The following is a 14,779-nucleotide window of genomic DNA, read 5'->3' on the forward strand; positions in this document are numbered from 1 at the left end:
ATCCAAATTAAGCCTATACTAGTGTTAATATCTTAGTTTTGATAAATATACCATGGTTATGTAAGACGTTCACATTTAGAAGGTGGGAGAAGGGTAGATGAGAACTCTGTACTATCTATAATTTTTCTGTATATCTAAAATTATTTCAAAATAAAACATTTTTTAAAAAAAATCCAGCTCCCCAGACACACTAGCCACATTTTAAGTGCTCAACAGCCTCATGTGGCTCGTGGCTCCTGCATTAGACAGCACAGATACAGAACATTTCCATTGTCACAGAAAGTTCTATTTGACAGAGTTGCTTTCGGGAAATGGGGCTTTCTTTGACATGATTTATTATTGATTAGGCCCCAGTGTCTGTAAACTTGTAGAAAACTGAAAGATGCAAATGATTTCTATCAAGTGGAGACGTTAAGATAACCCTGGGGGGGGGGGGGTGACGGTTTTATTGACATTAACCAGCTGAACATCTGCCTTAGCGTTTTGCCCCAGCCTTCTTTTCCTCACTGATGAGGGTAGACAGATGAGAGAGGGATGCTAGTTTCTCGTATCGTCCTTTGAATCGTTTGTGCTGCACTGATAATTCCTTCACTGAGGAGGTAAATAACACCTTGGCACATGCCCACTCTGTCTTTATTTGAGAATTACGTCTTAACAGTCTGAGACACGTTTGCTGGAAGGCAGAGCCTGCTTCCTGCATTGAAGCTGAAAAGGTGAGACATTTGCCTCCCCAGCCTTCCTTGCGGCCAGCATGCGGGCATGAAAGGAAAACTGTTTCTCCACTCCCACACCACTTTCCACACCAAATGTGTGGGTTTCCACTCCAAGCAATTCTCCATTTCTTCTGGACACCAACTGGGTGTCCCACAAGTCAATCTAATTCTGACACTAATTCCCGGAGTTAGTACAGACCCCACAGGTTAAGGGCTCAATCCCATAAGACTGTCCCCCACCCACTGCAGATGCCAATTACAGGTAGCGGGTCCCCAGGTTACCCACACTTCTGTGTGACCTGGCTACAAATCAGAGGGTCCCACAACCCTCTACTCTGGTTTAGTAATTTGCTAGAATGGCTCACAGGACTCAGGAAAACATTTTACTTATGTTTACTGGTTTATTATAATGGATATTATAAATAATACAGATGAACAGCTAGATGAAGAGGCACATAAGGCGAGGTCCGGAAGGGTCTCAAGCCCAGGAGCTTCTGTCCCTATGAGGTCAGGTTGTGCCACCCCCCCGGCACATGGATGCATTCACCAACCCTGAAGATCTGCGACCCCTATAATTCAGAGATTTTTATAGAGGTTTCAGCATGTAGGCTGGGTTGATCATTAACTCAACCTTCAGCCCCTCGCCTTCCCCAGAGGAGGAGAGAGAGGGAGGATGGAGTTGAAAGTTCCAAGCTTCTAATCATGGCTTGGTCTTTCTGGTGACCAGCCTCCATCCTGAAGCTATCCAGGAGCCCACCAAGAGTCGTCTCACTAGAACCAAAGATGCTCCTCTCAGCCAGGAAATTCCAAGGGATTTAGGGGTTCTGTGTCAAACGCTCCTGTCATCCCCATCACTCAGGAAATTACAAGGAGCTCTGCGTGAGGAACTGGGCGCAGAGACCAAATATATATTTCTTACTATGTCACAGCATGTGACCATAGCAATACAATCAGACTGCGGATGAGGGACTAGTGACACGAAACAGCAGGGATGGTGGAAAGTTAATCATTGCTGGGAAAGATGGCGATTGCAGCGAGACCCAGTCTGTAGGGCAGCAGGGGCTGAGCTGTTAGTGGCTGCCAACCCCCCACCCCCACCCCGGAGAGGTCCCCAGTGAGCAAGGGCTCACAGCGATTCTGCAAGCCCCTCTGATCCTTTCAAAACCTCACATTCAGCTTGAATCAACCAGAAGACTTGGTCAGTGTTGCTTGATTGATAGACCCACCCAGGATCTCCCGAAGATCTGGCAGCAGCCTGGGCCTTTCTCTTTTTTTCACCAAAAGCCCACAGTTCTGGAGATGACTCAGCCGCTGGCTGGGGGACTCCACCACGGGTCTTCTGACTAAAACCGATTCACTGTTCTGGCAGGGAAAGGAAATCTTACGCAGTTTTTTATTTTTCCTCTCGTACTTCCAGATCCTCCCCCTACAGCTTTGCCACCGGAGAGGCACACACGCTAACCAAATTCCCTCCTTCCTTTGGGTCGAGCACCCCAAACTTTAGTCTGGGCTACAGTGCCGGCTTTACGGGCCCACGACCCGTGCAGTCGAACAGGGCCCGTGCTCAGAAGGGCCCCACGCTTGTTTTAAAGCTCTGTTGTCACTGTCTTGAAATTCTTAATGATTTAGGAACAGGGGCCCTACACTTTCATTTTGTGCTGGGGCCTGCAAACTCTGGAGCTGATCCTGCTGGGGTGTTTGGATGAAATGCAGATTCTTTGGTTTTACATTGAGATTCTGATTGAGCAGGTCTGGGCTGTGTCCTGAAATCAGTATTTTAACCGCTTTCTTGACTTATAATTTACATCCCTCAAAGTTCACCCATTTCAAGTGTATAATTTGATGTTCTTTCAGTACAGTCAGAGCTGTGCAGCCATCGCCGCGAATTCCAGCACATTTTCATCACCCCAAAAAGAAGCCCTGTTCCCTTTAACCAGTCCCTCCCCTTTGCCCCTCCCCTCGGCCTCTAGCAACCCCGAATCTACTTTGTCTGAATAATTTGCCTGTTCCGAACATTTCATAGCAATGGGATCATACGACATGTGGCCTTCTGTGTCTGGCTTCTTCCACGCAGCTCGTGTTTCCCAGGTTCATTCGTGTTGTAGCAGGTGTCAGTGCTTCATTCCTTTCCACTGGTGAGCAATACAGGATCAGTATTTTTTAAACCAGCCCCTGAGGCCTGATGCAGGTGGTATGGCGACATTTGCCTTGAAGCCTGCTTTCCCCATTTCTGAGAAACAGGAAAAATTTGGAGGGGAAATGAGGGAGGAGATTAAGGGCAGAAACGTGCCTCTAAATCAAGACCACCTACCACAGCGTCATGCAAGAGGGAAAACCCAATTCAACTTTGCCCCTCCTGAAAGCAGCAACATAGGACAGAGACGACCACAGGTGATAAATCCTGTTACCTGGAACTAAACTAACAAGAACTCTCAGATAATTAGAATTTCTTTTGGTGATAACCCACCAAAACCTAGAGAGAGGCAAAAAGATAAGCAGATCTTGGCATTTTGTGACAAATTTAATATCTCCTCCACCAAATGACTGTGATCAAAATACTCCAAAATCACGACTTTTAACAATCAAGTGCCACTGACTCACAGAAAGTTGACATTTTATATTAAATATGTAACCGTAGGAGTCAACCTTTAAATCTTGCTCAACGTCTACTTTATTTTTGAGGAAGATTGGCCCTGAGCTAACATCTGCCACCAATCCTCCTCTTTTTGCTGAGGATGATTGGCCCTGAGCTAAAATCCATGCCCATCTTCCTCTCCTTTATATGTGAGACACCTGCCACAGCATGGCTTGCAGAGCAGTGCTATGTCCGCCCCCGGGATCTGAACTGGTGAACCCTGGGCCGCCAAAGTGGAGCACGTGAACTGAACTGCACCACTGGGCTGGCCCTTCAACATCTACTTTAACTTGCCACCTGCAGCCCCTAGTTGCCCCCGCCTCCCTGAAGTCTATCAGGGATCCCCCAGCCCACGTCTGTGACATGGACGTGAGGAAGGGGCAGCTGGTGGGACGGCATAGGGCTGAGGGCTCATTCAGTGGGTCACCTGACACCTGCTTTGTGCTAGTTCTGTGCTGGGCACAGCAGTGACCATGGGGCCCCTGTCCTAACAGGTAGGATAAATGATAGTGACAAACACGACCAGTGTCTTGAGGAAATAGACATAGGGTGCTTGTGTGTGTGCCTGTGTGCACCCATGTGTCGGGGAGAGGAACCCTAGGGCTGGTTGCTGAAGAAACGTTCTGATGTTTAAGGATTAAGATGGAAGAAAAGGCTGAAACGGGCCTGTGGCGTACTGGCTAAATTTGGCGTGCTTCGCTTCAGTGGTCCAGCTTTGGTTCCTGGACACGGACCTACACCACTTGTGGCCACGCTGTGGCAGCAGCCCACATACAAAACAGAGGAAGATTGGTACAGATGTTAACTCAGGAAGAATCTTTCACAGCAAAACAAAAACAAAAACAAAAACAAAAGATGGAAGAAAAGGGGAGCTGGCCAGGAAAGGAAAGGGAGATGGGGAAAGGCTTGGGAAGAGGAAACAAGGCCTTAGGAAAACAAAACAGAACACAGAATGTTCAAAGTACTGAAAAGAGTAAAAAAACTGAGGTTGGAAAGGGAAGCAGGGGCCAGACAGCAGGAGGGGTGCGGCGGGGGCCAACAGGAGGGTTTGGCCTTTATGGGGAAAGCCCTTGAAGGACCGAGTAGAGGAGTGAGGAGCAGAGGAGCATGACGGCTAGACCTGCACTTTTCCAAGTGCTGACTACGAGAGAGAGACTATAAGACAGGATGGAAGGAAGGACACCACCATGTGAGCGGGTCGAGAAATCATGGCAACTCAGACTTGGGTGACGGTGGTGGGATGGAGAAAAGCGGACGATGCGTTTGGGAGAAATTCAGAAGACAAACTTGACAGGACGTGGTGTCGGGGAGGTGAGAGGAGGGGAAGGACAAGGAGACTCCTCCGGATTTGGTGGCTGGAGGCCATTACAAGACAAAAAGCGATCCTTTAGCCTTCTCACCCTGACCACATAGCCCTGCTACCTTGGAAACGACTTGATTTCTTCCTCTATAAAGTGGTATAATATATCGGTTGTCATCCTGTGGTGGCTGTGCATTGCTGTGATGATGAAAGCTATGCACCAGTATTTCAAATACCAGCAGGTCACCCATGGTGGACAGGCTTCACAGAGCTTCCAGACTAAGACAGACTAGGAAGAAAGACCTAGCCACTCACTTCTGAAAAAACTGGCCATGAAAACCCTGTGAACAGCAGCAGAGAATTGTCTGATACAGCACCAGAAGGGGAGAGGATGGTGCAAAAAGACCAGGCAGGGCTCCACTCTGCTGTCCAAAGGGTCGCTAGTAGTCAGAATTGACTCAAAAGCACTAACAACAAAAAATGAGAATAATCAGGGACAAGCCTGGTGGTAAAGTGGTTAAATTTGCATGCTTCGTTTCGGCAGCCCAGGGTCCTCCAGTTTGGATCCCGGGCATGGACATATCACTCATCAAGTCATACTGTGGTGGCGTCACACATACAAAAGAGGAAGATTGGCACAGATGTTAGCTCAGGGCCAGTCTCCCTCACTACAAAAAAGGGGGGGGGGGAATAATCATACCACCAACTTGAGAATTGTCCACAGCCATGTATGTGTCCAAGGTGGCCCAGCGGCTGATGCTGAGAACAAGATCCAGTGTACTGGCCTCACTCCCTTTAGACACTCTGCTCCTCTTTCCAGCCTATCCATACTCTACCTTCTTCTCCAAATTATGCCCCAAGCATCCTTTAAGATCCTATACATAACAAAACAGACATATATCAATTAGCTCAATGGAAAGTGAATTTCTCCTAGCCCAAAGGAGTCCATGAGCCACTTACCTCCCTAGGGCCCCTGGTTCTCAAGGCCCAAAGTCTTGCTTTGCGTCATGAAACTTTTTTTCTCAGGGCAGGCGTGGGGGTTTGATCAGACAAGAGCCTGTGTACCAACCCACTGCATTTTAGTCAAGAGATACGGATCTGGGCAGTTGTTCAGTAAACAAGCCGGCAGCTCCACACAGGGGCCCGGCAACCTGCAAGGGGACAGCTTGGCTCGCCTCGTTGGGTCACCCTGCCGAGGCACAAGGAGCTGGGGTGGGGGAGTGGGGAGCACAGGAAGATGGTGTGTAAGAGAAAAGCTTCTACATTAAACAGAGATAATTAAAATCTTCTCAGCACAACAAAAGGACATCTCTGCTTGTCGACATCCCAGCATTTTCCATCTATGATATTGGGTCAGTGGTTAGCAGGGAGCCCATGGCCTCCTGGGGCCACTGCCACGACTCAGAATCCTTTTAGTGCTGGGCCAGTGTTGGCCGTCCTGACGATAACCTACACTCTCTTAAGTACAGTGCTTCATGGGTTACTGAGCCCCCTGATGTCCATGAGTCTACGTGAACCTCAAAACCACCCTGTGAGGTGCACAGGGCGGGGGCTGTTTGCCCCAGGTCCAGATGAGGAAACAGGCAGTTTGTACAAATACTACTGAACTGCGCCCCCCTGGGAAGGGCCTGGAGCACCAGGCCCTGGTGAGCTCCTGTCACACTGGGTGCTTGTCATTGGCCCTTTGAGCGGAGGCCTCCCTGAAGGACCACTGTCTTTTTTTTTTTTTTTTTTAAAGATTTTATTTTTTTCCTTTTTCTCCCCAAAGCCCCCCAGTACATAGTTGTATATTCTTCATTGTGGGTCCTTCTAGTTGTGGCATGTGGGACGCTACCTCAGCGTGGCTTGATGAGCAGTGCCATGTCCACGCCCAGGACTCGAACCAACAAAACACTGGGCCGCCTGCAGCGGAGCGCCGCAAACTTAACCACTCGGCCACGGGGCCAGCCCCGGGACCACTGTCTTTTGAGGCACACCTCCAGAATCAGCACCCCTCCTTGGGCCTCTCTTCTTACCCCAACACCCCCAGTCCAGGCTGAGCCCACTCCACCCACACCACCCGCCCCAAGGTTGGAATGGGGGAGCCAGTTGCAGCCATCACTTTGTTCTGATCTCATTTTATCATCTCTTCCACAGCTCAACAGGGTAGCATTTAAGACACACGTCACAGGCTTTTCAAAAAAATACGGCTTTTTATTGTCTTGGATGCAAATATAGTTTTAAAACTGCATTGTAGTGTTGAATACAGCTGGTGGAAACGTGCTTGTCAACAGCAGAGCAGAAAGGGCCGTGTTCTGGATGACGCAGGCCTGAGGGAGCCTCTGATCAAACAAGACTCTTCTGGGTTTTGTTTTTCAGACCACAAGGGTAACTCTCCTAAAGGTGCCCTGACACTACCCCCAAGGCTCACAACAGGAAAAAAGAACCATTTACACAACGAACTGAAATCTGAAAAAGGAAAAGAAAGCAGTGTTTCAGCTGTGGTGTACAGAATAAGCAAACGAATACAGCATCCATCTGTGCGCTGTGTGAAGACTCAGATACCGAAAGAGCAGGACGTTGTGGGGCAGAGGCTGCGTTCTCCGAGTGCCCTGTGAGAAACACAGCCGAGAATCCATCTCCCAGGGCCAAGCCTTTTACGCCTTTCAACTGTGGGGTGTAAACTCCATGGAAATGTCTAAAACGTCAGTTTCTCACAACCTGCCACAACCTCGACTCCTGAGAGCAACACATCTCTGTTCAGAAACCCAGAAGAGAATTCTTCAAATTCGCAACGCCTGGGGCTGACGGTGGAGCCAAAAGTTTGACTGGGAGATGGAGGTGAATTTTGCTACATAATTGGAAAGGAATTTCACAAAAATAAAATCCCATTAAAGTAAACACACACAGCTTGTGGAAGCACATGCTAGTACGCACACACATATATACACACACACTCAAAGTCAAAGCCAACATTCAACATGAAAAGTTCCCTTTTCGTTCTCAAAGGCTGATTTTCTTAGGCCCCAACAAAGAAACAGCCGTGTGGCGAGCTGGGAAAGCCAAGTGCTCAGAAGGAAAAGAAAACCGGGCAGCTGATCCGCGTGCGGGCACATGGGAGGTCCTAAGGCTTCTCCCTGTCCCTGGAGGCCCTCTCATCACAGAAACCCGCCGAGGGGATGAAGGCCACGGTGACTAACGAATGGTGCAAACTCACACTGAGCTTCCAAGCTCTTCCGCCCTCCAGCTCTCCTCTCCCCTCACCCATGTTCAGACGTGGTGAAAATCCTCTTTAATACACAGGCCTCAGGGGCACCAAACCCCAAACCACGGCCCACCCGGCATCCTAGTGCTTCCTGCGCTGTCCACGTGAGGGCTCTCTCAACTCCGTTCCCCAAGAAGACCAGGACCAAGGAAACCCTCTGCAAAGCTCGGTTTCAACACATGGTGGGTGGGTTTCACCTATGGCACAGCGCCCAACAGGAAACAGGGTGTCTCCAGGGAAAGGCAATTCTTCCCGCCAGAGAGAGGAGAGAGGCTTCAGGAACGAGGTGACCACAGGAGGGGATGGGACTGCTGAGTGGGGAGGGGCAATGAGGCGATGGCAAGCCTGCCCATCTGGAGCCAGAGAGATAAGAGACTGACAGAGGCAAGGTTGGCCAGCGCAGGACCTGGGTCCACAGTACCACGCCTGCCCCTCACTGAGCGAACCTGCCGGCCACAGCCAGAGGGACCCACAGGACAGTCCCAGCTCCCTTCTGATGAGTTTTTGTTCAGCTAGATAATGAACACTTGTGATGCAGAAAACAACAATGAACCTGCCGCCTCAGGATTCATCTAGGCAGGAGGCCAGCGCCTCACAAGGAAGGGAGGCCTCCCTGGAGGAAGCTGGGGTGGAGCCTGCCAGGATTGGACATGGAGCGGAGAGGTGTGTGACCCCTCTTGGCAGAGGGTCTGCCAGAATCAAGCAGTGATGTCACTCACCACCATCCCCCTTCACCTGGGGCGAGACACAGCGGTTTGGCACCAAACTGGGGTGCCATGTCCCTTAGGAATCCAAGTTTATATTTCTATTGGCCAGAACAAAAACATCTTCATGCCTGACCTCAAGAAGGGGCTTGGGCATGGGGTCAGGTCACAAGGACAGGAAGTGGAGGTCGGGCGCACAAGGACACATGGGTGAGTAGTGACCACCGCTCCTCCTACAGAGGTTCCAGGAACACAGCGTGCTGGGGATTTTGCCGTCCTCTCAGTCCTTCCTCTTTGACAAGATCCAGTGCTTTCATCAACGCTAACTTCTGATATTGGGACTGCTTCCCTTGTGCCGTGAAAAACCGCCGGAAAGCGGCCAGTCTGCCACGGGTCGGGGCCCTGCAAACGGGGCGACAGCTGGTGTATAACCTGCCTGAGACAGGAGGGACGGGCCAGTCAATTTCAGAAAGCCCTGTGGTGGCACCTGCTCTGTCCCTGTGCTTCTCACTCATCGTGAAAGAGCGAACAGTGCTGGGAAGGGAGCCGATGGCACAGAAAGATTTCACAGAATCACTTTCAGAGATTTATGTGCCAGACAGGCTCTTTTTCTTTTCAGTATGATTTTCTTATCCTTCAAATTATCAGCATTTTTAAGTTTTTTTAATGGGAGTAGCAACAGGAGTGTGGGTGGAAATGAGTGTAAACAAACCACAGGCCCGTGTTCAACGTTCAGTGGAGGCTGCTGGCCGGGTGGCCTGGAGGTCCCCACACCCCGGCCCAGGACTCCAGGAAAGAAGTTGAGGCTAGGCCCCTGAGATTCATCGGACAAGATTCTGAAACACGAAAACTGCGAGACAAGAGACAATCATGTCTATAGTAAGAAATACAGCTTTGTGGCCCTACAGCTGTGGTGATGGTGAGCACCAAGAGAAATGGATTTAAGAAAGATCTCAAAACAGAAACGTGCATCTAGTAACAGTCTGCTGGGACACACACACCCTTCAAAGTCTCACACAACCTAACAGCCTTAAATATTTAAGAGAATCACAAACATTCAATCAGCAAAAGGGAAAGAAGAGAGTTAGGCCAAAGAAGCAAGAGGCCCATTTCATATCCCACGGAGTTTAAAAAGATGATGCCCAGCAAAGGGTGGGGAGAAAGCTATCGATTTTGGAGAGGTCTTGGCAAGCCGAGCACTGTGGCCATCCACGCGGCTTACGAAGGCACAGGAACTGGGGAAGAGGCCGAGGGGTCAGGCTCAGGACCCTCCACGAGCCCTCACGGCTGGGAACGTGTTTCATGTTTTTCTTGTGACCCTAGCAGAGTTCTTACCACAGGGGTTTCTCCTTTCAAAGGGCAACTTCATATTTATCTAGGGGGTGAAGGACGGGTTCTCTTACCACTTCCCAGTGGGCATGATGGACCAGCCCAGCCTCATCTAGGGCTCACCCCTCAGGAAAGTGATGCGGAAGGCCTGTAAACACATTTTCTGGGGGGGCTCAGGGGTGCTGCCAAGCTGCTCTTCCACGGGGCTGAAGAGAGACACAGGAGCAGACGACGGGTCAGTGACCTGTGGCATAGACGTCAGCAGGGAGACGGCCCCCCTCTGCCCTCCATCAACCGAAGCTGAGGTGGGGCTGGCTGTCCTCTGAGGACCTTCTGCAGGCCTCCGAAGCAATGGGAGCCTCCGAACTTCGGGGGTAGCATGTGGTACCCTCCCCCTGTCCCCCCCGGCTCCTCGGCTCCCTCAAAGCCCATCCTGGCCTGCCTAGAACTGCCCGGTCTCCATCTCTGGCAGGAAGAGCAGAGGTGGAATGGAAAGCCTGCTGGCTCTGAACTTCACAGCAGGACGTTAAAAGCACATTCTGTCAGCGAGGAGGTGCCCGTGGCTGGGCTTCCTGAGTGTCGAAGAGAGCGCCCGTCCACCTGCGGCCACCCATGCAGACGCAGGGAGCCCCGGACCCGCCCTCCTGCTGCCCCTTCCTCTGAACCCCTCCAACTGCAATTCGCACATTCAGAGACAGCCCACTGCCCCCACAAATTCCTCCACCTTGATCAAATCTGAGTATAATTCTTTACTGTCTGATCTGGGAGATGCCTAGACAGCTCCAAGGCTGGCCACCTTGGAGTTCTGCCTGTCAACATTCAATTTCTTCTTCCAAATACAAGACAGGACAGACTTTGGGCATGGTGACATCTTTGGTCCGAGAACTCTTATGGTGTGGGGCTCCCGGCTGAACAATCCAGACAAGGGGACCAGGCTGATGGCAGCACCATGGAGTCTGGCCTTTCAAACACTACACCCTAAGGACCACGAGTGTCCAGCAGGCACAGCTGGCTTGTCTGTGGCTGCAGCCTGGAATCAGGTGGAGAACAAGGGTAGAAGGGCCATGTTGTGAGGATGCCTGAGGAGGCCCGGGCTGAGTCCTCGTCGTGATTCTCAAATCAGAGATCCAATGGATGCTGCAATGCCACGTGGAACTAAATCAAGACAGATTAAAACGTTGCCCAAGAGCACAGTCCAAGCCAGCGTAGCAGCTTTGCGTTGTTGTGCTTTCCTTCTCGTCCCACAGGCACCCACACCTGCTTTTGCACACGTGTGTTTGGGGGCTCCCCCAGCAGCCCAAGCGGTAGGAGAAGGCAGCCCACCATGCATAAGCCTGAGCAGACATCCAGGTCCACCGATAAGGTCAGAGTCAGGGGATGAAGATGCCTTCTAGCTGCTCCACAGGCGGGCCAGAGTGGGCACAGGGAGTCGTTCCCAACAGTACAAGTGCCCAGGATGTGACAGGAGGGAACATCTGTAAGTCTCAAGACAGGAACCAGGAAGCACCCTGAAGTTTCCTAACTTGCAGGAGCAGGCGTTGCCTCCTCTTGACCCATCTACTCCCCACGCTGGTGCTGTGGCCCTGACACACCACCAGCAAGGCAGGACAGCACAGGACCGGGCGGTGTTCCCCTTTGTCTGGGCTGCTCCAAGAGGAGGCGAGGTCGGTGACGGAGGTCACTGAGTGAGAGTTCACAGCAAGGGCTTCCCAAAGATGGGCTATTGCTGTTGGCAGGACCCGAACCTGCTTCAGACCTGAGCATGGCATTCTGAGTGGCCCGATGGGCCAGCAGAGTAGAAGGAAGGTCCTGAGGCTCTGTGTCAGGAGAGGCGTGGGCGCAGACTCCTCTCCACAGGCAGGGAAGGGGCTCCGTGGCATCTCATGCAGCCACATGCCTGCTAAGCGTTGCTAAGACTCCCCCGATCTCTTGCCAACTCTGGTGACAGCCTCTGCCGCCTGCTCCGGCAGCTGGGACGGGTCTGTGAGAATGGAGGTGGTGGTGCTCAGATGCCGGAGGGTGTTCAGCACCACTGGAAGACAGGAGGGGGGTTAGCCTGGGGACAGAGGCACGTGCGGCAGCTTCGAGCCCCACAATGGACAGTACACACGTTCTTATACATACAACTCGCCTGGTGATGCTCATGCCTGCCAAAGTGGGAGGCACCGAGCTCGACTGGCGGACCCAGGAGAACCTCGCTGCTGGGATCCAGGCACTCGCACCTCTGCGACAGACCTCTGAACCCCACCTCCCACCTGCAGGTCGGAGAACCCCAAGCTGCTCCTGCTTGTCCATTTGTTTCAATATTACACCTCTCTAACCTCAGTTATCCTAAGAATTAAACAAGAAAAGATTTCTGAAAGCACCCGAGACAGGGCCTGGTGAATAGGAGGTGCTCAGCAAATGTGAGCCGGATTGGATCAAAGTGACACACACAGATGGTGGGGAGCTACAGTTGAAGTGCTAGAGACTGGCTCCCTGCCGAGCAGGTGGCATTTCTGGCTCTGGGCCTCCTGCACAGCAGCACCCTCGTGCGCTCTGCCCCTTGCAGTGGAGTCTGGGTGTCCTCAGCACTATCTGTAGCTAAGGGCCCTCCTCTCTCTGAGACCAGCATGAAGGGGTTGGCAAAGCCCCCGTGGCCCCATGACCCCCGTGCAGCCCCCACTCACTTGGCCTGAGGATGGGCAGGGAGCAGTGCTGGTCCAGCCAGGACAGCGCCGTCCGGTGCAGTTCTTCTAGGCTGCTGGTGGACACCATCCCTTTGAAGGACTCAAATAGCGGCTTGATGATGATACTGAACTGCATGGCACGTGGGTTAAAGAAAACGTAAGCAAGGAGGAGGCCCAGGTGTGTGTAATGGAGCATGGGGAGAATGAATTCCAGTTACCGGCTTGCCTGAGACCGACTTCCCTTGGGATTGGCAAGTAATTGTGCACAGGGAGAGGGGGAGGGGGGTAAGGGGGAGGAGGAGGATGGGAGAGGGAGAGAGATCTAGACAAGGTAAGTGTTTCCTTGCATTCACCTAAAATGTTTCTAACTATAACTGAGCACAAGTGATAACCACTGAGCAGGCCGGAGGCATTTGGTCTGGAATAGGTCCTGATACAACGACATGAACGTGACAGTTTTTATGTGTACTGGCAAGAATATTGGAGGCACACAGCAGACTGAAAGGTAGATCTGTCTAGAGATCATGTGTGTCTTTTGTGTTAAACACACATACGCTGGCTCTTAATCATATTCTGTGCAGGTGTCCCAAATCGTCTTAGGCAATCTGCTTCGTGAGGTCAGAGGCCTGTTTTCTCTTTGATTTGAGCCAGGATAGCACCCACAGTCCCAACGCCTCAGCCTGAAGGGGAATGCGCCGTTTTACTATGAGGTTCTGACTCATCCCCGCTGCCACCCAGCTCCATCAGTGATAAGGGATCAGGACCAGAGCCAGCCAATAAAACACAAAGTAGGGAACTGGAGCTGGTGTCAGCCACCTCCTCTTTTATAAACCAGCCATCAGAGTGCACACAGACGCCACCTGCCCTGTCAGAGCTGACACAGTGCTGATTCTCTCCTCCCGCACTGCCTCCTCAGTCTGTCAGACCCACGGCAGGGTGGCGGTGGCAGACCCACCACGTGTGCGGGCTGTCTGCTCAGAGGGTGGAGAGTGACAAGGCAGGAGCCGCCTCTTTAAGGGCCCTGCCACCACCTAGAAGGCCAAGTGCAGGGAGGCCTTGGCCGCAGGGACAGACCCCAGTACTCAGGGGTACGTGCCTCATGACAGCATTCAAGGCCATGCGGCACAAACGCAGAGAATAGCCTGGAGGGAACTGGTTTCAAATCCAGCCTCTGCCACTGAGTTAGTTTTGAGAGTCCCGGTTTTCTGTGGTACCCACCCTTCCCACTGTCGTAGGGACTGAGCTGGCTGCTGGGATACGTTAGACTAGATCCCACCTCCTTGCCACATTATTGCTCTGCCTCCCGGGGAAGCCCCAAGCCTGGACAGTCACCAAGGACAGCCCCACCCACACCACAGGCCTGGCCAGGCCCCTCTCTCCCAGGGCAGGAACTAGAATTGCCTGTCCTGACGAACTCAATGACAACATTTAAAGAGAACCCTTCTAAAGGAACCACAGTGTCAACAACAATGTCTGTTGTTTCAGTGCACTGGGTGGGAGGGTAGGAGGAACGAAGAAAACCCAAAGATACAATCCAGAACTTCCAATTCTGCAGGGTCCGGCTTTTTACATACTCGTCAAACATGTCTCTCATGTGATCAAACTGGCGCCGGGTAACAGGGACTCCCGTGGCAGGGAGCAGCTGCTGGCAGGAGCTGAAATAACAGGAGGAGTCAGGGGAAGCTCAGAGCAGCCAGTGGCAAATTCGGACCCTGGGCACCAGATGGGCAGAGCCAGCCTGTTGCTGGCCACGGCTGGCCCAAGAGGAGAGGTCTGGGAAGGAAGAGGATGACAAAAAGCTGAAGTGCTGCAACAAAGAGGCATCCATCAGCCACGACGCCACAAAAGGGTCCCCCTGCCTCTGTGTCACGCACATGTGAGAGGACAAGGCCCCGTCCCGGAGCCCCCAAGCCCCCAGCCTCACAGGATGGTGGCGTTGAGCTCCTCGATCTCCTCCCGCAGCCGCCGGGCTTCCTCCTGCATCTGGCCCCGCTCCTGCTGCAGCTTGGTGATGTACTCCACGGTCTTCTGCAGCGTGATGGCATGGCTACTCTGCAGAAGGAGCGGCCAGTCAGAGCAGTGCCCACAGCGACCCTGCATGTCCACCCAACACCAAGGCCAATGCATGGGATGCAGAAAGCTCTCGGCTGTCCTATCCGCTCCCTCACTCACCCAACACCCCCAG

At 52.1% G+C, this 14,779-nt stretch overlaps 1 protein-coding gene across 4 annotated transcripts in view; it reads right to left on the reverse strand.

Moving 5' to 3' along the window:
• Window positions 1–10,656: 10,656 nt before the first annotated feature.
• The window catches only part of MLXIP (MLX interacting protein), a 54,021-nt gene continuing 49,898 nt past the window's right edge, over window positions 10,657–14,779 (reverse strand). For 2 of the 4 annotated variants that reach the window (XM_014858727.3, XM_014858726.3), the window contains exons 14-17: window positions 14,519–14,646; window positions 14,126–14,249; window positions 12,595–12,724; window positions 10,657–11,957 (exon numbers count right to left, since the gene is read on the reverse strand). In XM_014858727.3, the coding sequence (XP_014714213.3) occupies window positions 11,836–11,957; window positions 12,595–12,724; window positions 14,126–14,249; window positions 14,519–14,646 (504 nt within the window). In that variant the 3' untranslated portion in view covers window positions 10,657–11,835. The remainder of the gene's footprint in view (window positions 11,958–12,594; window positions 12,725–14,125; window positions 14,250–14,518; window positions 14,647–14,779) is intronic. The other 2 variants (XM_070515967.1, XM_014858729.3) reach the window with 1 other exon arrangement.

Source organism: Equus asinus, chromosome 8 (genome assembly GCF_041296235.1).
Source record: "Equus asinus isolate D_3611 breed Donkey chromosome 8, EquAss-T2T_v2, whole genome shotgun sequence".
NCBI classification, from domain to species: Eukaryota; Metazoa; Chordata; class Mammalia; order Perissodactyla; family Equidae; genus Equus; species Equus asinus.